The following is a 23,155-nucleotide window of genomic DNA, read 5'->3' on the forward strand; positions in this document are numbered from 1 at the left end:
CAACCTAACTGTTTTCACTGATCAATAGCTACAGGTTATACTATTCAATAGTCATATATGTGAATATTCTTCTAAAATGGCAATTCACATATGAAACTCTACTGATGCATCACTAATCAGCACACTACTCATACAAGCACCTGAATAATCAAAAGCTCAATATTCCCATCTCTCTCACTTCAGCAGCCAATACAAAATAATTCAGAAAAGCATTTTAAATAATTTTATTAAATACAAAATTAAAGTTGACAATAAAAAATGACCATATATTTGCCAATTGACTCACTGAAACTTGGTAATTATGGAAAATTATTTTAAATACAAGTATATCAGTTGTCATTTAGCCTCTACCCCTATGCCTTTATATGGCCATGGAAAATCTAATATTCCTAAATTTTACAACAGGGGTAAACTATATATATTTCAGAAGTAAAAAAAAGAAAAAAAAGAATCCATTTCTACTCTATTTTTACAATCATCTTACCATTTGCAATAGTAACCACGCTGGAGGATTTCATTCACCATTTGCAGGTACGTTATGCTACAAAATATATATTTAATTATTTACATTTTTCAATATGTTATAATATAGTATTCATATATTTATATCAAAGTAAGTATTCTTTAAATGTTTGAGTGTTTGTGTCTGTGAGTTACCTGCTGTATATATTATTAATATTATTATTAAATACTATAAAAATGTACTTTATCATATTTACATCTATTGGTATATTCCTGCAGAAATGGGTCATCATAATGTTTTGTCCCATGCAGGCTATTGTGTTTTTGTGCATTACACGTGTTTCCCTTAGTCCTTACACCCCCAATGTATTAATATAATATATTTTTTAAACCATCTTCTGAGCTCAGGTCTTTTGAGCCCTGGTTTAAACATACTTGTTCAGTGTGATTTGATGGACTTTTAGATCTGGTGCAGTTGAAAAGGAGGGTGGGTAGTAGAAATCCCCCACCACCCACCCACACACTTTTCATCCTGTGAATTTTATTTTTCTTATAAACCTTTATAGTTAATAAAATTAGACCTTATGTCACCTGAAAGGCCTTAAAACTGTTATGTGCATTAAACTTGGAAACATCACATATCTGTTGGGTTGACGATTCTTCCTATGAAGAGTATGGTATCAGTTTCTTTGCTACAGATAACCACCAAAAATGGTCTGTCAACTTTTTGTGATTTTAATAGTGAATAGCGAATCACGTTAACAGCTGTTACTGCGGCTGCTTCTGTTCCCTTTTCATCAACATCCAAGACTGCCTTGTGGATCACCTACAGGACAAACATACAATGTGCAATGTCAAAATCACAGTATGTATTTATAACCTTATTTTTTATAGGGATTCTATCACAAAATGCATCCATTATTAGCGCTCCTCCAGCCCAATCATGCATTGAAATCCATTTTTCAAACAAGCAAGCAGATTTTTAAGGGGGTTATTTATCAAAGGTTGCGTTTTAGAGGTTTGTCAGGTTTTTTATACCTCAAAAAAACTCACAACTCAAATGTTTTCTGATTTATGAAAAAACTGAAATGGGAAAAACTCGAACCAGTAAATTCAGGATGAAAAACTCAAATTGATAGAGTTTTCTGAGCAAAAAAACTCGACTCCCTCAAATTAATCAAGTTTTCGTGCGAAAACTACTGAAAAAAAACATCTTCAAATGGTTCAAGGGACCTCTGCCCTTGACTTCTACATGACCTTGATAGGTTTTAGCTGGACTATTTTCAGATTCAAGTTTTTTCCAACCTTGGGGTATAATAAATCTTGAAAAATGTAACATGAGTTGTTTTTTTTTACCCAAAAATTCGAGTTTTGAATGAAAAATACCTTTGAAAACTCAAATTTTTGGGGTAAAAATCAACTCGACCTTGAATAAATAACCCCAAAATGTTGAAATCAGACATGGGTTAGACATGTTGCTAGTTTCCTAGGTGCCCTCAGTCATGTAACTTGTGCTCTGATCAATTCACCACATCTAGTGATAGCTAAGAGAATAGCACTCAAACCACCCAAGCCTAATTGCGACTCCTCCAGTTACATTGAGGGTTTTTAGTTTATTGTAGGATCCCTACTCTATCTTCTTGGGTGAGAATCGAGCTAGTTATATTTTGTATCCCACATTGTTCAGGGTCATTGGCTGTATACTAAAGCAATGAGCAGGGTCTTAGTGGACAGGAAATTTTAAAATGATTAGGGGTCAGTAAATAACATTGAAAACTGTTAATATTTACATTTGGTAACTGAGGCATATGATAGGGGAAGGAGAGGTCTGATGGACCATCCAGCTCAATGCCTTTCAACCACTTGTAACTATATTATTTAAATTGCGACTGTTTATTTTTATACAGAATGTCAATGAAAGTTCAGGAATTTGGTAAAATTATATCTGTACAATGCAGTGCCATTATGATGTTAAAGGGGTGGTCTATTCAGTGTTTATTTTTCCTTTTTCCCTTCATGATCTGTTAACTATGTGGGTGGGGTTAAAAAAGTGAATATAAAAGAAATCCTCTAATAACAACCATTTTGTTATTGTCTGTTTTAAGACAGCTGCTTCTAGATGATAATACAATGGTGGTCACAGATAACTTGTGGTACCTCACAGATTTTAAATCATGGGGAAAAATACAGAAATCCAGTGGGAAAAAAATGGAGGTTAGCAGTAAAAGGGATTTCTCACTAAAACAAACTGTCCCATAAATTGGAAGTACCTTAGAAACACGTATTACAGTCACAAAATATACCAAGATAATGGCTTACTTTAGACAATTTCAATTTCCCATCTTCCACAATCCCAGAGAAATCCGCCTGGTCACTAAACATATTGTTCATTCCCATGTCGCTGAAGATCTCTTTCAGTTTAAGAGAAGAACTGATTGAGAACTTGGGCATGTAGAGGCGCAGAAATCTGTAAAGATGGGAACAACATAATCTGCATCTTTTGAGGAAAATGAAAGGTTGTTTTGCACAAGTTCATAAACATTGCCTTTCTTAATGAAATATAAATAGATTCATGAATTTTCTAAATTATCTGAGCTTTCTAGGAAAGAGAAATCTGACACTTACTTTTTAGATGTTGAATTTCTCCATCTTAATATGGTGTCCTTAGACAATGCTGCTTCTACATCTTCGACTTGTCCCAGTTTTGGCATAATTAGGAGCATTAAAGCATCATCCGTATATGGCAGTTTGAGGACAGTACAGGGAACCTCATTATCCAGGTATATATCATAACGACCCATACGGGACATCATTTTCACCTCCACTTTAGTGTTATTGTCAATGGAGAACATACTTAAACGTGTAAAATCTGGGCTGAAAGGGTACTCCCATTCGCCTATAAAATAAATCATCATAGCTTTGAAAGTTAAACAGCTAAAGCAGCGGCAAAGCCTTTGTCATGACATAATATTGAAACCATTCTTGTGTTGAAAAATTTGTAAAATGCATTGTAGTCAATGAGCATCAAAAATTTGACGCGCAACAATTTTTTAGGTGAGCGACAATTTTTCTCACTCCAAATGCATTAAAGTTAAAGGCTGTTTTTTCTTATGGCTACTTTTTTGTCCAATTGTAATAAAGTCAATGGGCTTTTTTTCTTATGGCTACTTTTTTGTCCAAATGCATTAAAGTCAATGGCCGTTTTTTCTTATGAACAGTTTTTCTCTGCAACTTTTTTTCGTGGCAAATTTTTCTGCTGTGAATTTTTGCTGCAGTTTCGCAAACAAATTTGCATTTGACAAAATGCGGAATTTCATCACAAATCCATAGCAGGCTAAAAAAATCTCCCATCACTAGTCAGCACCCATGCGCGATCCCAATGCATAGAATAACCACCAGCTTGGACATGACTATAGTTTGAAGTTTTTCACTATTGTGTTGTGTCAATAGCCATTACTTTAAAAATGTTTAAAGCAAATTATGCACAGTTTATAAAAAGTACATTATTTATTCACTTACATTGTAAACAATATGGAGCCATTACCCACTTCTTGTCTCTTAAAGGAGAACTAAACCCTAAAAATGACATATTTTATATACTGAACTTATTGCACCAGCCTGAAGTTTCAACTTGTCAATAGCAGCAATGATCCAGGACTTCAAACTTATTACAGGGGGTCACCATTTTGGAAAGTGTCTGTGAAACTCACATGATCAGTGGACTCTGTGCAGCTGTTGAGAAGTTAAGCTTAGGGATCGTTGCTAATTATCAAGCAGGAAATTAGGTTGGCCTGTATTATAAGCTGATGCTACAGGGCTGATTATTGAATTCTGATGCTAGTTGCACTGGTTTCTGTGCTACCAGGTACTAATTATCTATATTAATTACTAATCAGCTTTATACTGTGACATTTATATTCTACTGTATGGGTATTGTATATTTTGAGTCTGTCCTTAAGCTTTGTAACTGACAGCAGCACCAAGCATATGCATTGATTCAGCAGAAAAGAAGATGGGGAGCTACTGGGGCATCTTCAGAGACACAGATTTTCCATGCTTAAGTGCTGTGGTTGCCTTTGGCTGGTACAGAAGTCCAAAACATTGTGTACAACATTTCTACCCTAATTCTTTAGTTTAGCTTTAGGTATCCTTTAATTTGTAATACTAATATCTGCTCTGTTTTATTGTTTTAATGCAGCACTGCATACACAAGTAACACTATACAAATATATACATTTGCCCTCCTAGAGTTCATGTCATTACCTTTAAACAGGATGTAGTTCACCAGTAGAAGGTTAGTTTCTGTACTTGGACCTCGGACCAGTTCCTTTATTTTCCCATTTGTTTTGTTCTTAACATAATTATTGATCTGTCTCTCAGCCTCCTTAGGATTCTTGAAGTTAGTGGGAAAAACATCTGCTTGGTAATAACTTTCTGCTTCATTAGCAAAACTCTTAAGGATATTTAGCTCATCTTCTACAAATGCAGCATTGCCAATTGTAATTTTCAGATCTTTCTTTGGTTTATTCAGAACCTGGAGGAAATGCCTAAAAGCATTATGTATTTTGTCTTCTTGAATGCGTGTTTCTTTTGGTGCTAAACTATTTAGAATTTGATTACGGGTTTCAGCTTTTGCTCCTAGAGCTAACATGGCTAAGGAAGTGGCAATGCTTACAGGAGAAAAAAATATGTTTTTTGGTTGGGATTTCTTCTCGGTTAGGGCTGAGGAAGCAACCTGCTTATAGATATTAACAGCAAAATTCATATTTGATTGTAGAAGTAATCCTTTGAGCTCTTCTTCACTGAGTTCCTTGTTATCTTCATTAATTCCATCAGCAGGATAGTCTGATTCTACAATAACAGCGATAAGCAGAACAAGGCAAATACCCCTCATTTCTTCTTGTTAAGGATATACCTGTATATTACAATAATGATAAGTCAAGCAGGATACAAATAATACATATGTTGACCCCTATGACCTTTTGTTTCTAACTTGTTTTTACATGAAGAAAAATATTTGCTCTACCTCAAAACCTATAACAATGTGAGCAGAGAGGCCCAACAGTGCCCCAATGCAGCCATAGGAAATTATTAGTAAACAAGATGCAAATGGTGACATTCATAAATATCTATGAAAATGTATATTTTTCATGTTTATGGTATTTTGTGGGCTTGTGCCATTCACAAGTCACTTTTACCGCAAAATTTTGTTGATGTGAGTGCATTGATACTGTAACACTGACTCGTGTGGTTAAACCCTGACAATAAGACATATATACATATAAAGACATATATACATATATATAATAGAAAGAAATTAGAGCAAATAAATAAAAATGTTAGAAAAGTATGGCAAAAACAGTATGGCTATTCCTGTTAAACTCACAGACATACTGAACTACATATTGCTCAGTATATAAATATAAATATCTTCGTCCGGCAAATATGTCAATGTTTTCTTCAACAGGGGTCTGTAATTCGTGTAGATGGGTCTTCATTTTTTCTTAAAGGAGAAGGACAGGTAAAATCACTGGAGTGCCAAGTTGTCATGTACCGCACAGTGATTCGAGTCACTTACCTGCTACCTTGCTGGCATTTCTTTGCTGACTGCCAGTGCACCATCTTCTTTCGTTCTCCCAGATGTCCCCTGCGCCAATTCTAGTAGGCACATGTGCAGTATAGAAATATTGGAAAAAGTTTTGTACTGCGCATGCACCTGCCAAATCCTGATGGGACGTCTGGAAGAAGATGATGTAGCAAACAGTTCCCCTGGGCAGGGCCATTTTTTGTAGAAGAGGTATACCAGCCCATGGTAAAAGGTAAGCGACTAAAGTCACTGATGGTGCCTAACAACTCTGCACCACCCCCAGTGACTTTACCTTTCCTTCTCCATTAAATATTCCACCATTATTATTTACTTAGGGGCAGATATATAAAAATGTATTTTCTGTGTTACTAAAGAGAGGTTGAGTGGAAAGAAAATCCCTGATTTATTTGGCATTTATAGTTGCTGTAGCTGATATAAAACACACCATTAGAAAGAACTGAATTCAACTACTTTAAATTCACAGCAGTAGAGCAAAAAGCTGTCTATTTCCTTCATAGTTCGGCTTTACACTTTACTGCTCATGCACGCAGCAGATCTGAGGGATCCCTGGGCAGCAAAATATGTACCCTGAGGCTGGCGCAGTTTCTAGTGAGCAGGAACACTTGCCCACTGCCCAGGATCTTTAGGTAATTTGTTATGATCACTGGGGTGTACCTAACACATTGGCACCCCCCTGTGATTATACCTTTCCCTCTATTTTAAAGAAATCATTTGGAGTCTGATGAAAAATGTGACATTTCAATAACACATTTTTCTGGCAGTTTGAAAATTGTTAATAAATGTAATAAATAGCAGCATCAAGTGCTGGAAATACTTAGGACTTCCCAGTTTTAATTTTTGTAAATCCGCAGTCATTCAGATTTGTTAAACTTGTACATTACAGATGAATTCCTCTGATTTGACAATAAATTATGGGATTTTGATGGGACTTTGCCATTACCCATTAAATATGTTTTGTTCATCAGGTCAAATACAATAAATTTAAAATAGTGGATATTAATTAAAATATCATTACCATTTCCTGTAAAAGTGCCCAGTCCCTTCACTTGATTGAGTAGCTAGAGCCTGCATGCACTACAAATACAAGTTAGCTTGTGATGAGGTGCAATATTCTGACTGAGCCTATAATTATAAGTATAATATATATATATATAACTATAAGTAACTTGTGCAAACACTGATACAAAAACATATATACATGAATAGTGAGTGATAATTTTAGTGTGTGCTGTGGATGAAGTGAATACAATGAGAGTGAATCTGCATGTGAGAGAATCAGTATAAGAGGGTGCAATTCATGCAAAAGAAGAGAAGAATACCGTCACTTGTAAAAGATCCTCCACTGCAACTGGTGCCTTATTATTCATAGGGTGTCTCTTTGTATCTATTGTGTTTTTAAAATGAATAAACTACTAAATCATTTTCTTTACAAAGCAAACAAAGATTTATCAAACCCTGGGATGAAAGGCATATTTACTCCCTGTGTTTTCCTCTGTGTTACATTTGCCAAGTTGTAAATAATTTACTCTGTTCTGTCAAATTTGCCCTTCCTGCCCTCCAAATGCAGGATTATCAAAAAGAAACACTGTATATATAAGATTTTGTGTGTGCGTGTTGTTTGAGTATATTTATATAAAAATGGTTAGTGTTAGTGATTGTGACTATTGGAGTGTGCGTAAGTGCATGACTATCATTCAGTAAGAAGCAACAGTTAGAAAGTGTTTCACGAAATTCATCATAGAAGAGATAATATAGGGAAACATGCAGCGGCACACTGGTATTGCACGGGAACTTGTTACCAAAACATGGTCACATGATCATCACAGGGATTTTGCAATTGTTTGAGTTACATTAATTATGTATTTGATGTTGCGAAGTTTTAGTTTTGGCAATCAGATTACAAATGCTTAACATGGAGACTTGAAAATGAATTCCAAGCAAATCTTTGACTGAAACCAGATACACAGCATAATCTATTCAATACAGTTATAACTACCCATGGTTTTTAGTGTGTGCCATATGAACAAGTAATCAATATAATGTTTCTTCCAGCGAATGGAAAGTTTTGTATTTGATACATTAACTAATAGAAAAATTGATTGTAAGACTTGTAGGTCAATCGGTTTTCTTATATAATGAAAAAGTATGTTAGATCATGCATTGCTGAGGAGAAGTGAGAATGAAATAGTGGAATGTAGAGCAGATTAAATGTTCTCTGATATACATGTGAATTGAAACTAAAGCAATGTCAGTAATTTTGTGATCACATGTAATGCAACTTTCCTTTAGTAATAAAAAATGCATACCTTCTATCTGCTAATTTAGAATAAGAGTAAACTCCCTGATTCCAATATATATGCCAGGGAGTGATTTCCTTAGCAGATCATGACCATAGTAAATAATAATTATCAGAGGAAAATTGCCCATAACAGTAGACAACTTCCCCCTTGTTACTTTATTCAGACTACTACTCTTCCATTTTCATACCTCCCAATTGTCCCATTTTCAGAGGGACAGTCCCTCTTTTGACAGCTCAACCCGCAGTCCCTCGTTTGTACTGGAAAGTCCCAATTTTCTCTGCACTGAACAGGCAGAAATAGAAACAATGTTTCTTACTTAATTGGCTTTTGGCAGAGAGCCCAGAACAGCCACAGATGCAGATAAGATACTTTTGTAACAATTTTGAGATACGCAAATAAGTAATTGTAACAATATAAGGTAACAGGTCTCATGGGAGAAGTTAGACTCGCAGCTTAAAGGGCAATTCACCTTTATTAGCAAAACTGTAATAACTGAAAAAAACACAGAAATATGTTCAAACTTTCAGAAACTGCCAAATTAAGTAAAATGAACATGTTAATTAGGGGGGGGTGTCCAAAAAATGGGCGTGGTAAAAATTGCTGTGCTGTGTGCGGCAACTTTTTTGTCCCTCTTTTCCTAACCATACTTTCTGGATTTCTTAGCATCTACTTTTACTGCATGATCTATTTTTCTCAAACTCATTTAATTTATTTGTCTTAATAGAAACTTGGATCTCCCAGAATGCCTCTCAGACTGCACCCTCTCACACCACTTGTACCACTGACTGCAGTGGGGGTTCAGGGATTGCCCTTTCTCCTTGTTGTCATGGCAAATATAATTCTGTAACTCCAGCTTTTTAATTCATTTATTTTGAGGTGCCTGTGGATCAGTGCATCTACCCTGTCTCTGTATGTGTGGCTGTTATTTAGATACCTCTCTTTTTCTCCTCTGCTACTGTTCTCTCTGACTTTAAAATTTGGCTTTTTGTCAAGATTTCTGACAACCTAGAAGTCATTTTATCTGCCATATTTATAATACATAGCAATGTTGGCCGTCTTGTTTTCTCCATCTAACCTCATCCTCCTTTAAACTTCAGCAGATGACAGACACATCAATGTATAAGGATGTCTAGTTTCTTAATCCTGTCTTTAATAAAAATCAGACTCTGATTTTTACAGTGTCTCCTCCCCCTTTTTAATAAATACAATTTTTGTCTAATATTCTTCTTCTACACCAGATTTCTGATTTAAAATACATGTACTATTGATCTGCACTCAGCCGTGGCCATTCTCTCTTCCCTTAACTATTCCCCTGATCCTAATACTCTTGTTAGTGACTATAAGGCTATAATTGCACATTTCTCTTGCCATACCTTAAATCTGCCCTATCAAAGGCCAAACAAGAATACTACAGAACAATACCAAGTCCTAAAAACCTGTTTTCAGTATTCAGTATCGGTCTACAGGATCACTTAACTTTCTACACTCTCCTCAGGATATTCCAACTATAAAACAAAGTAGATTCCAAATAGACATATTCTATTTCCTCTTTCTGACTATCCTTCTTCATCCTTCTTCATTTTGATTTATTTGATTATGTAACTGCATCTGACATCTCCAACCTTTTCTTTTATCCCCATTCACAACTTGCTGTTGCCTCTGTATTCAAACAGACCCGTGTCAAGCCTATTCTTAAAAAGGCCAGTCCTGTCTTTCCAGCTATTGTCTTGTCTTTCTTCTACTACTTGTCTCTAAAATCCACAAATGTATCAGATTAATCTGCATTACTATTATCTCTGCACCTATAATGTATTGGATCCTATGCAATGAAATGTTTTACCAGCTTACCTGTTAATGAGTCAAGTTTGAGTCTCCAGGTTATTAAAAACAAATATCACTCTGTTCTAATCCTCCTAGGTCTATCATTGGCAGTTCCCATCTAATGAAAAACCTTTATTCTCTTATTAGCCATAATACAACTGCATCCTTGTTGTCTTCTTTAACTGCCTTGTTTTGGAAAAGTGAGAACTTTGATAAAGGCTACTGTTGTAGCTGAAACATCAGTCTTCACTAATAAACTGACCTAATTGTTTTTACAAAAGACCTGCGAGTGCAGACCTTTTTGATTTGTTGAAATAAAAATATACATATGCACTTATACACACCTATAAAAGAACTGCAGTAGGTACATAATTCCTCCTCTGGAGTCAACCAAGTTTTAAGAGAAAATATTTTAAATTAGAGACCCTTCAATATAATAAGTATTTTTAATATTTAACATTTAATAACTTAAATAACAGTTATTTTATTGTGCAATATCTATTTCCCTTTTGGATCCATAAACAGGCCAATAGTAAACCGCAAGTTTGAGGTCAACATCAAACTCCAGGACAAGCTTAGTACTGATAGCCTTATCTGGTGTTGCAACAACTGCTTCTGGCCTTGTTTCAGTAATGCACCATAAGAGGTGTAAATAAAAACATGAAATAAATGATTTACCTGTAATTTTCAATCTTTTTTCCAAAGTATTTTAACTTTAATGTTAATGTAGATCATTTATTCAATAAAATGCCAAATTAATTTAATGAAAGGTCAAGGATTGTGAGAGTTTGGAGGTGTTTAGGCCATAAGAAATTCTCATTGTCTAACTAATGAAAACTGTCCTTTATTCCAACTTAGAATACATGTTAGTGTATGAATATAACATTGTGTTGCAATCATCTGTAAAACGTATCACACAACACCACAACCCTCTTTAAATAAAACATCAACAGTTTCTTGTATGTTTGGTGTAGGGGCTTTGCTACAGAGGGTAGACCTATAGAATCAAATACAAATTACTTACACTCACATTCAAGGCCCTTAATAATGAAACCCCTCCCTATATTTCATCTCTAATCTCCAAATACACTCCTTCACGAAACCTACACTCTGCTTCTGATCTTCGCCTCACTTCTCCTCTGGTCACTTCCGCCCATTCTCGTCTACAAGACTTCTCTCGGGCTTCTGCTTTTCTCTGGAACTCTCTGCCACAAGCTGTCAGACTTTCTCCTTCCTTCCAAACTTTCAAGCGCTCCTTAAAGACCCATCTGTTTAAAGAGGCTTATTCGATGTACCTTAATTAATCATTGCTGTATCAAAAATGACAAAGTGTTTATATAATCCTAATGTCTCAATTATACCCTAACCTTTTAGTTTGTAAACTCTAATCTCTAGGTCCTTCTAATCCTATTGTACTCTGTAATCCTTGTCTGTTATCCACCATTTATTCCCTGTTTGCTATAACTGCAGTAAAGCACTGCGTATCTTGACAGCGCTATATAAATGAATGATGATGATGATGATGATGATAATAACTTGTTTGTATTTTACAGGTTTGATAGACTTTACTAATTAAAAGTTTCATCTGCTAAAATAGTTGTATGCTCTCAAAACAAACTATACCCATTTACAGATCCCTCTGTAATAAGTGACCGTTAATACAAAACACACCCAAAAAAATGAATAACAAATATAAACATATGTTTTCTTGGTAAAAAAAGGTTGCCAGCCAGCTGAAACCTAACAAAGTTTAAAATCCTATTGACTACTGAAAAGTATTTTTCCTGATACCTGGGGGCAAACTTTTCACTCTGGCTAAAGTGTGGGTTTTACCGAATGTTTCCTCTTTCGCCAGATTTGACTTTGCCACCTCAGACTTTAGGCAAAGTGCTAAAAAGAAGCTAGATCTTCCTCAATCTTCTGTCACTTACATCATATCCCGTGTGCCGAAAAGATTTAATCAATTGCCAGATTTTATGAATTCAAATTAAAGGGGTGCTTCACCTTTATGCAGCGCCGGAACTAGGGTTAGGCAGAAGAGGCACGTGCCTAGGGCGCAAATGTGGAGGGGTGCCAGGCACTGTACCTCTTTTGCCACCTTACCCCTAGTTCAGACGCTTCTTTCTCCGCTTGTGAGAGCAATCAGCACTTCCTAGACGTGTGCGCTCTTCTGCGCATGCGCACACGTAAGCTTTACTTGTGTGCTTCAGCTCCCTAGTGCACGCGTGCCTGTGTTTGCGAGCGTCCTTCAGAAGGGGCGATGTAGTCGGCCGGGTTGCCTTGGGCGGCCGGCTGACTTGGCCTGGCACTGCCTTTATGTTAACTTATAGTTAACTTCTAAGTTAAATTCCAAGCAATTTTTCAATTGGTCTTCAATTCTTCAAGTTTTTATTGCCTTTCAAATAGTGGTCAGAGAGGTTCATTTATAAACACTTGGCAAATTTGGACCTCGGCAGTAACCCATGGTAACCAGTCAGATATTCCCATTCACTGTTCAACCTGCAGCTGGCTGAAAAGAGCTAATCACTGATTGGTTGCTATGAGTTACTGCCCAGGTACAAATTAGGCCAGTGTTTATAAATGAGCCCCACTGACCCATCTAAAAACAAATGCTCTGTAAACCTACACATTTATTGTTATTTTTTATTCCTCATCTTCCTATTCAGACCCTCTCCTATTCATATTCCAGTCTCTTTGACAAATCAGTGCATGGTTGCTAGGGTAATTTGGACCCTAGCAACCAGATTGCTGAAACTGAAAACTGGAGAGCTGCTGAATAAATAGCTAAATAACTAAACATGCACTTATAATAAAAATGAAAACCAACTGTAAACTGTCTCAGAGCACTTTCTCCATTATACTATAAGTACGACTCCTTTAAGAGAACTACAGCATTTAAATATACCCCACGTCTATGTTTGACATATTTATCAACTGCTTTGCATAAAATTGTGCACTTTTTCCATTTTAACACAGTGTCTTATGCTGGAAGTTTATTGACTCTTGAATTTTTCATATTGACTTGAATGGGTCAAGTACGGTGGTGAAATAAAAAAATATTATAGAAAACCTTTATAAACTTTTGCCACCAATGTTTAAAAAAAAAAATGGCAACAGAGACATTGAGCCTGGTTCAGTCAGCTTTAATATTGAAATGGTTCACATACTTCAACACATTTAACACAATACAGCATTTAGTGTAGATTTATTTGAGTGACATAAAAGTCTTAGCTTTGTATCATTGTGCATTAGTTGGGTCCATAACTTTGCCCATAAAGAGTTGACTGCCTAGAGTCCTGCTATAGATCATCACTAGGAAAGGACTATCGATAAGAAATGGTGGAAAGAGTTTAGTAGGGCTCGCTTGGGCTGATGTTGCTCCGACTGCTTCTGTTCCAAATTCATTGACATTCAGTACAGCATTGTGAGAAGCCTTTATAAAAACAAAAAAATAAAGATTTAATTTAGATTGAACAGAATTTTATTTTTCATTTTGTTTCAAACTCATTAAACCATTTAATTGAAGTTTTCCTCTAATAGAGATTTTTTTTAGGATATTTTTCACAAAACATTGTTCTAGCAGACAATGGCTTGTGCCACACACATACAACGGCTCATTATTGTTTCAAAGAATTAGTAAAAGCTCTGGGTAAAAAAACTCTTAGTTGTAAACAGATATTTTAAAACTTTGACCTTATGAAGCATCCATTCTAGCAATCGGTTATCTTGACAGATGAGGGACACAGACTACTGGTAGAAATCAGAGTTCAAAGTGGGAAAGCAGAACACCTTGAAATGTATCACTGCCAAGTATCACTAGCAAGCTGTCTTTCCAGACCCTCTGCCCTGTTGCAATTGTTTGTACAAAAGCCAGTTCACCTTACAAAACCTTCTAATATGACATCAAGGCATCTATTTACAAATTTACCAAGGGAAGGGGGTGTAGCGCACTTGCTCATTATGTTCTACATTGAGTAACTGAATAATAAAGTCATTCTCCCACAGAGAGTACTATCAAGGGAGAGTTTTTGAAGATGTTACTGATTAGCGCTTGTTTGTATGAAAGAAAAACACTGGCAGAAAGTGAAAGGGTAAATAGGTGGATAAGTGTAGGGCTGATTGTATCAAACATTGGGTGAAGGAAGTGAAAGGGTATGGGGTCAAGGGAGCAGGTTGTGGAGTTTGAGCATACCAACTTCCTCTAATGTTGCAGGGGTGAAGAGTGTAAAGTCTAATGTGGCCAATTTCTTGAGCAGTTACAGTAATAGGTGGCAACCAGTAGTTGTGGTTTATAGTATAGAAAGAAGATTAAAGAAGAGAAGTACAGTTGTTTAGCTATTGATAGAGCTTGACTGCACAATTTAGCATTTCACCATTGATGGATTTTTTCGCAAAACTCTGACAAATAAGTGATTGTCCTGATAGACCGCATGGCAGTCACATGGATGAGGGTAATAATTAATTAATTAAGACTAGTTCAAAGATTCAAGACACTCTTACTTCTGATGAAGAACAGTGATGAAGCAATTAACAGAACTGAGCCAGATGTGGCAATAGAATGGACATACCAGTCCCTCAGTCAAGCAAGTAGGCAAAGCTGTTAGATAAAATGAATAGCAAGAGAGCATAATGCACAACTCAATAATTGCCAATGGTATTAAAATATTAAAGGAGATGGAAAGTTAAAATCACAGGATTTATTGGGTAGGTGCCACATATTAGGCCATTAGATTATGGTCATTGGTTCCACAGCTGCAAACTGTCTCTTTAATGTGTCCAAACAATATTATCAATTTGACTCACAGCGGCTTCTCTCTGGCAGCCTCTTGCATCACAGGATATCTATGTGGAAATGCACCTTCTTTTGCCAGGCGACATCCACACACACAAATTCCCGCACATTGTGCTGGGGTATGTGCTTGCTCATCCCAAATACCAATTCATTTTTATTATAACAGTTTCAATGCCAATATTTCACAAGCACACATCTTGTGTAAAATACATTAGCTTCAACATTCTGATAATATCAAACAGCAAGAAACACTTACCATGGAGACCTTCAGTTTGATTTGTTCAGAAATCCCAGTTAAATCTGCTTTATCAGTGAATATATCTGATATTCCCATCTTGCGGAGGGTATCTTTTAGCACAACTTTACCGCTGATAGAAAATGTTGGCATATAAAGATCCACAATGCTTTTGGAAATAAAATACAGAAGGAATGTATTTATTGTTCAGCGAAATGAATAATCTTTAGAAATAAATGTATTAAATAAACTATTTCTCTATTGAAGATGAATACATTCTAAAGTGATTCACTGAAAGAAATAGAAATCATTGCACCCTTTTAGTTACAGTATATGGAAGAACAAATCTAAATTGCAAATTCTTGATATGGTTCTTTATTTTATTACAGCATTGTAGCTAGTGTTCTTTGGCTCTCTAGTGCAGCACCCAGCTTCCGTCCCCACCCTGGTGTCCATACTCCAATAAAACATTCTCTTTAGACCAAGCAAAAGTCTTTGATAAAGTCAATCACAAGTATCTATGGGCTGCTTTGCAATGATCCAGGGTCTGTTCTTCCAAACGCTTTGGCGTTGTTGGCTCAACCTGGTAAAAAGAGGGATCACCTTCCTGCAGAAGAAAACGGGGAGGATGGACATGCTGTGTCCAGTGGTTTTCTTCTGTACTAACTTTCTGAAGTTTAACTTCAGTGTTAGAGATGGGGCGTTGCCTTTTATTAGAGATTGGTTACTCGTGACAGGATAAAAGAGATTGTCCTGGGAAAATACTAAAAGAAAGAATTCGCTCTCTCTCAAAAGTATAAAAGGTTACCCAGAAAGTTCTGGGACATTGCTTAGGTATCTAAACATTATTGATAGAGAGTGTCCATGGGGATGTAGAGTGGAGAAGACACAGCAGCTCTTTAGAATGCCCAACATCATCCTCTTTAAAGGAAAATGTGGTGTGTATTATAAAAAAATCTTGATTTTTCTGAATTTTCATATGGAGTGGTGGAGGGAAATAGAGCGGTGAGGAGAGACAGGGTCACATTGTGCATACTTATTGCAGTTTGGAGGTACCATATATGACACATGAAATGCCGACTGACCACCAGTCCACTTCATCTGTCAGTAGAGAATGTTACAAATGCAATCTGTCGGTACGTTGTATATATCAAAACCAAAGAAATTGCTTTTCTGATGTGGACAAATTAATGTGGAATGGTATTAATTTTTCTTTCTGTTGAAGCTTAATGTTTGATATTTGATTGGAATTGTATTTTTCTGTGTTTTCAGTTGATTTGTTATCAGTGTATTTTTTGAATATTTTAAATAAAATTCCCATTTCTAGATATTTCCTGGGTGGAAGACCTAACCAAGACCCAACCTTTGGGGTTGCTGCCACCTACAGTACAAAATACAAGCTACAGTCACCTGTACTCTTTACAATAAAATATTATACACCTCCTTATAAGCTTTTTCTAAAATAATGCGCTGAAAATACATCTGGGTTAAACTCAAGGGTACAACAGGCAGAATTTTGATGGAATCAAAGGCTTATGTGTGTTTAAAGCTGCATTTTAAATGCACAGAAAAAGCATATGCAACTTGCATATGTTAAAACAGCAGATTATCTGCTTGTGATATATATTTCTTGTGCCTAACATCAATACATCTGTTGTCCCTAGTGCTGTGAATTTGGTGCAACAAGCAGAATAAAGTGCACAGAACTATTTTTTCTGTAGATATTCTTAGATAATTTCTTACTGGACTTTGTAGTTTTCTTTTCAACTACACATTGGAATGTAAACTGTTACATGGCTGCTAAGGTCCTCTTACTCTGGCAGCAAGGTTGTGATTTGAATTACAGACTAATGGATAGGAAAAGGCTTGAATAGGTTTTAACTTCTGTATCATAATGTAAGGCCCATTTTTGTTTGCTGCACTTTTGAAAAACCATTAAGGGGCCTATTCACTAAGTTCGAGTGAAGGAATAGAAGAAAAAAAACTTTGAATTTCGAAGTGTTTTTTTGGCTACTTTGACCATCGAATGGGCTACTTCGACCTTCGACTACGACTTCGACTCGAATCGAACGATTCAAACTAAAAATCGTTCGACTATTCGACCATTCGATAGTCGAAGTACTGTTTCTTTAAGAAAAAACTTCGACCCCCTAGTTCGCCACCTAAAAGCTACCGAAGTCCATGTTAGCCTATGGGGAAGGTCCCCATAGGCTTTCCAAGTTTTTTCTGATCGAAGGATAATCCTTCGATCGATGGATTAAAATCCTTCGAATCGATAGAACAAATTGCGCAAAATCCTTCGACTTCGATATTCGAAGTGGAAGGATTTTTATTCGCCAGTCGAACATTGAGGGTTAATTAACCCTCGATATTCGACCCTTAATACATCTGCCCCTAAGTGTTGATGCTTTGATGTGATTCTTCTTTTGATGCAAACACAGAGGTGGCAGTGGGAAATGATCTCAGGTGTGGTGCACACATTTATAGGTGTGGAAAAGCCATTGGGCAAAGCGCCTCAAACTCATCCCATGTGCATTAACCCTGAAGTGAACTACCACTTTGATAAAGAAAAATTGGATCATGAAACAGATGGAAGAAGTGAGAGCACAAAAGAATAAATGAAAATGAAAAGAAATAGTCGATTTTCCGAAGGATATCATATTCATTTTTATAAATGTCCAGTAGCTGTGCTTAGAATTTTCTGTTGGTAATGCTATGGAATGGGATACATAGTTAGGGAATGGGTTACTCACCTAGTTGCTAATGACTCGTACCAGTGGTTTATTAATTTTGATGTCAAAACCAGTTCCTGGATTTTTCCCAGTTGAGGAACAACAAGCAGCATTGCTGTATCATTCTTATATGGCAGTTCTATAATTTTACAATCATCGTCTTGGTAGGTTCTATAAAGACCCAGCCGATTCATCATTTGAACTGTAACATTGGTGTTTTTATCAACTGAGAAAAGACTCTTCTGAGTAAGAGTTGGATTAAAGTTATTAGCCCATTCTCCTGAAAATACAAGAGAACTTTAAAGTTAGAACACCTAAATTTCTCTTTTCTTTTACAAATGCACCAAATATATATCATTTACCAGTACACACAATGCATATTGCCTAACCCAAGTCTATAAAGGTACATGAAGGGGAAGATTTATCAAAATATGAGATTAGCGTTTATCACAGATAAACTAATTGATAAAAAAACTTCTAAAAATCTCATGGGAATGAATAAACGGTGTGTGAGTTTTTCTGTGATAAATGCTAATCTTACATTATGATAAATCTGCCCCTAAGTATAAGTTTTCATTCTTATACTTCACATTCATAATAAAATATCTTAAACCTACTACAAGTATGGGACCTGTTATCCAGAATGCTCGGGACCTAAAGTTTTCCGGATAATAGATCTTTCTGCATTTGGGATCTTCATAACTTAAGTCTACTAGAAAATCATGTAAACAATAAATAAACCCAATAGGCTGGTTTTGCTTCCAATAAGGATTAATTATAGCTTAGTTGGGATCAAGTACAAGGTACTGCTTTATTATAACAGAGAAAAAGGAAATCATTTTTCAAAATTTGGATTATTTGGATAAAACTATCAAGTCTACAGGAGTCTACGGGTTTCCGGATAATGGATCCCATATCTTTATAATTATATCTTAGTATAAATACTATAAATAATTATGTGAAGGCCCCATGGACTCCCTTATAAACAAATATATCATATAATCAAAAAAAATTCTCTGTAATAATAAAACAGAATTTAAATTAATGTTATTGGTACTAAAACTCTGTCGGCCTACCTTATTTACTTTCACCAATTTAAAAATATAAATCAATTATTCAAATTGCTGTAGATCATATATTTACAATCTTTAAAAAACCTTAAAAGAACAACCAAATCACTGAAGAATGCATATACCTTTGATCACAGTTCATAGCATTCCCTATTCCATAAATGGAGGTTATAGCCTTTCCCGGAATTTGTAATAGTTCACCAATCCACTAAGGCAATATTTAGAAAGTTGATTCGGTGCCAATTATCATTCATTTCGTATTTTAGTTGTGCGAGGTGCTATTTAATGTACTTATAGATGACTTGTACATTCCACAGGGTAATTTTCTCCCAACATGTTAATAACTTAGGCCATAGAATTGCCTTGAGTATTGTCCAATAGTGCTAGCGGGGCACCCCCCTATAAATATTTCTGCGCAAAAAGGGAAGAAAGAAGGAGCAGGGCTTTTCCTTTAAATACTGAATGAACTTTAGCACCAAGACCCCTTGTCAAGGACTAAATTTTAAAAAAAATGATTAAGGCTTACAGGTATGTAGTAATGGTTAGAAAGGTGAATTACAGGTGCCATAGTTTTTTGCCCAACTTGTCCTCAAGCTGCAAGTTGCCTATTTACTATTAAATAGTTGTTGAGGTGATTAATACCATTATAATCTATGGCCACATGTGGTGGAACTTTAAAAGGCAAAATATCTGCATAATGTATTTGCATATTTAAAGCAATACAATGCACCAATCATTTATTATCTTTACAATAAATTTGCAAAATAGAGGGCTCAGGTACTACATTAGAGTGCATATGTATTGAGAAAAAAACTTAACCTTTTTTTTTTCTTGGAGATAACATTGCTGCAATTTTACTTTAAATCAAAATAAAGATTTATATACCTTTGTAGAGGACATAGTTCACCAAAACCATCTCAGTGTTTGAATCAAGTTCACGGATCATTTCTTGTATGACTCCATGTGTTTTATCTTTCACGTAGTTATTGAGCTGTTTCTTGGCGTTATCTGGGTCCTTGAAGTTCATAGGGAAGACCCCTGCTTGGTAGTAATGCTTCACATTTTCTTCAAAACCTTTCAAAATATTCACGGTCTGCTCTACAAACAGAGCGTTTCCAATGGTGAACTGATGAGCCTTCATTGGATTATTTGAGTCCTCAATAAGACGCTTAAATGCTTCATGCACTTGACTTTCACTAAGTTTCTTTTTGTTAAAGCTCAGACCTTTGAGAATTTGTTGGTGAGTTTCAGATTTGGCACCCAAGGCTAACATATAAAAAGCTGCTGATATGCTTATAGGTGAGAAAAATATGTTTTTTCTAGGGGACCGTTTACTCTCAGTAGAAAGTTGATTGAAAAGATTAACAGAAAAATCTGAATTTTCCTCTGATAGGATCTTCTCCTCTTTTGTGAGCTTTCCTTCATCATTCTTAATTTGTTCTTGTTGCTGTTTATCTTTTTGGTGGCCATGTTTGGCACTGTCATGATGGCCTTGTTGTTCGTGTCTGTGTCTGTGTTTATTATCCAGAGAAATTTCAGTGACCGATGCAAGTGCCAGAGCAAAGAATAGCGAGAGATAAACCAAAAGATGCATTTCTTCTTAGAGCGATTAAGCCTATAAATAATTAATAGCAAACAACTGTGAATTAATGCACTAGTAAAGACAATTTACATTTAATAATGAACATTGTTAATATCAAGGTGACCTGAACTAGGAATAGGGGGATTGACTACAGCACATATTGCTAGTGGAAAAAGACAATTTAAGAAAAGTATTTTGTCCATCAAGTTGTTTTGGAGCTATGTACCTTTTAGATGTGAAAGGAAATGTGAAATAAAGAGAATTTTTATAAAGGTGACAAGGTATTGAGTTGCCATTTTCACAGAGTGCTTCCATGGCCTTCTGAGAGTAGAACCTGGTGCTTAGCTATTAGTTATTTCTTAGTTATTATTATTAGTTAGTGTTGTTACCACCCAGCCTAACAATGGACACCATAGATGTCTTTGTTAGACATTTTGGAGGAATGTAATAAAAGATGGTAAGGGTAAATAAAAATATTCGCAATGTGAAAATGTATGCCTCTGTGTGAAGAAATTTTCCTTTACGCAAATTTAATATAGCTTTTGCAAACTCCGAAACTTTTTAGTGACCACTTCTGGCAGTGAAAGAAAAATTGTGAATTGTATAGTGTGCAAGTGTATATAATAAAGCTTCTCACTGAAAAAGTTATGTTTGCACCAAAAGATTACACCACCTTCAAGTATGTCTTAAATTTAAATTAAAATTCGCAATGCAATAAAAGGCTAACAAGATTTTGAAATATAATTTTATATTTTATTTTGTATGTGTATTAACTTTGCAAATTCTATTACATTCCCTCCTTCATTTATTAAAATATGTCCCTTACATATGGGATAAATTGCATAATCATATCACTACACAGAAAATTAACAGGGTGAATTCCCAAAAGTGAAGTAAACTGAAATTGGATTAGAAGACATTATTGGAGTTAAAAGAATGTAAAAGACACAAAAGGCATTTCGTGAGTACTATGGTTTTTGTACACTCTGGCGTTAAATTGTCATTCCAAGAACACCACTTTAGAGAAATGGGAGTACAGCTTACACCAATTTGAAGATGGTGTAATTTTTCCTGGCATTATTGACTATATTATGCAGAAGTTCATAGCATCAAATTCAGAAAGAATGCTTTAAAATTGAGAAATTGCTTTACACCAACCTTCTAAACCTTCTAAAATGGGAAAAAATGACTTTGTCATTTAATTTTCTGACATTCTACTCCAATTTTACTCAAAATTTGTGTTACCATTGCTTCAATTGAGAAATAATCTAGGAAAACACATACAGACCATCATTAAAATGCTGCTGGATACATGCAAGAACAATGTGAACATGATAATGTAATAATAAAATAATGTTGTTTAATGATAGGCTGAATAAACTTTCAGCCTATCCATACAATAAACATGACTCAGTTGAGTGAGATTTTCTGTGCTGCACCAGACATCTTTCTTTCTTCACTGATGCTCTGGAAATATATTACTGGGGAAAGCCTCTTTTGCCCAGCACACTGGAACACAAAATTCATCTAATGCATTGGGATATCTGGCAATTTGAAAGTGATGAATTTTATACCATGACATATTAAGAGTTCTTGGATTTTATACCATGACTTCTTTACAGTTCTTGGATTTAATGGATGACCAAGAAAACTTTGTAAATATATCAAATACCTCTATTATAGCTAACATGCTGAATAGTTCTACTGAATGGCAATGATTTAGATCAGTGATACCAAACAGGCAGACTATATATACTGAGCTATTGCCCCCATGTTTGGGGTCCCTATAGGAAGCCTTTGCCTGCACATATTTTATGGGTTACTCATATATGTCTGTATGCATGCTCATAATGTAAAAAATATAGACATTGCCACATTTGATTAAAGTTTTCTCCAGTGTTGCTTTCCTCAGTAATTGCTTAGACATGTTACAATCCTGCCCAAAAGCTAAAATTTTATTACCATGTGTTGGTTCTGTCACCAGCAAGTAGAATGTGTAACATTTTGCACTGACTTAGACAGACTATAGTAATACAGTTGAAGATATTTAAGGTGAATTATTGCTCTCCTCCCACGTTGTTGAGCAGGTGACCTACTATTTTTCTAAACTCACTGAGGCTGATTACAAAAAATGAATATCAATGATTGCATACATGTGCTCCAAGCCAAGCCATGGAATGTTATGTGCAAGATCAGGTGGTAAAATACAGTTCAGTATAGTTAGGGCAGTAAGCCTGTATCTGCATCCAAACTATGCCTAGAAATACATACAGTATGTTTGAGAAAGTAAAAGAGCAAGAACCACTTAAATATAAAATCTGAATCCTCAGTTCCTGGTTCACTGCACAAAAGTGAGAATTGGGCCATTTAAGTTTGAATTGTTTAAATAAAAACTAAATTTCTTTAACTCAACATAGAATTTCATGGCATATGGATCAGATGCATGTTTTATGTCTAATACTTTAACAATAAGGATATAGCAGGTATAAAAAGATAAGAACAAACTTGTTAAAGTGAAAAGAAGATAGATAAAAATACCTTAAGTTTGGTAAA

General features: G+C 35.5%; 2 protein-coding genes across 2 annotated transcripts; both read right to left on the minus strand.

Annotated features, from left to right (window-relative positions):
• Positions 1-209: 209 nt before the first annotated feature.
• Positions 210-7,485, minus strand: serpina3m.L (serine (or cysteine) peptidase inhibitor, clade A, member 3M L homeolog). Its single transcript, XM_018230820.2, has 5 exons — positions 7,390-7,485; positions 4,726-5,377; positions 3,088-3,358; positions 2,782-2,929; positions 210-1,288 (listed from the first exon to the last, which is right to left on the minus strand). The coding sequence occupies exons 2-5, from the start codon at positions 5,354-5,356 to the stop codon at positions 1,097-1,099; spliced, it is 1,242 nt and encodes a 413-aa protein (XP_018086309.2). The 5' UTR covers positions 5,357-5,377; positions 7,390-7,485; the 3' UTR covers positions 210-1,096.
• Positions 7,486-13,322: 5,837 nt separating this feature from the next.
• On the minus strand, positions 13,323-23,155 carry serpina6.L (serpin family A member 6 L homeolog). Its single transcript, NM_001085634.1, is given in 5 exon segments — positions 13,323-13,624; positions 15,240-15,387; positions 17,972-18,230; positions 19,906-20,635; positions 23,141-23,155. Coding segments are annotated over 4 exon segments (1,311 nt in total). The 5' UTR covers positions 20,615-20,635; positions 23,141-23,155; the 3' UTR covers positions 13,323-13,429.

Source organism: Xenopus laevis, chromosome 8L (assembly GCF_017654675.1).
Source record: "Xenopus laevis strain J_2021 chromosome 8L, Xenopus_laevis_v10.1, whole genome shotgun sequence".
Classification (NCBI taxonomy): domain Eukaryota; kingdom Metazoa; phylum Chordata; class Amphibia; order Anura; family Pipidae; genus Xenopus; species Xenopus laevis.

Excerpts from the sequence above, each read along its gene's own strand:
- serpina3m.L (XM_018230820.2), bottom strand. The coding sequence starts at position 5,356 with ATGAGGGGTATTTGCCTTGTTCTGCTTATCGCTGTTATTGTAGAATCA. Across the intron at positions 2,930-3,087 it reads AGAAATTCAACATCTAAAAA|ATTTCTGCGCCTCTACATGC; the intron begins GTAAGTGTCAGA and ends CCATCTTTACAG. Across the intron at positions 1,289-2,781 it reads GGAAATTGAAATTGTCTAAA|GTGATCCACAAGGCAGTCTT; the intron begins GTAAGCCATTAT and ends TTTGTCCTGTAG.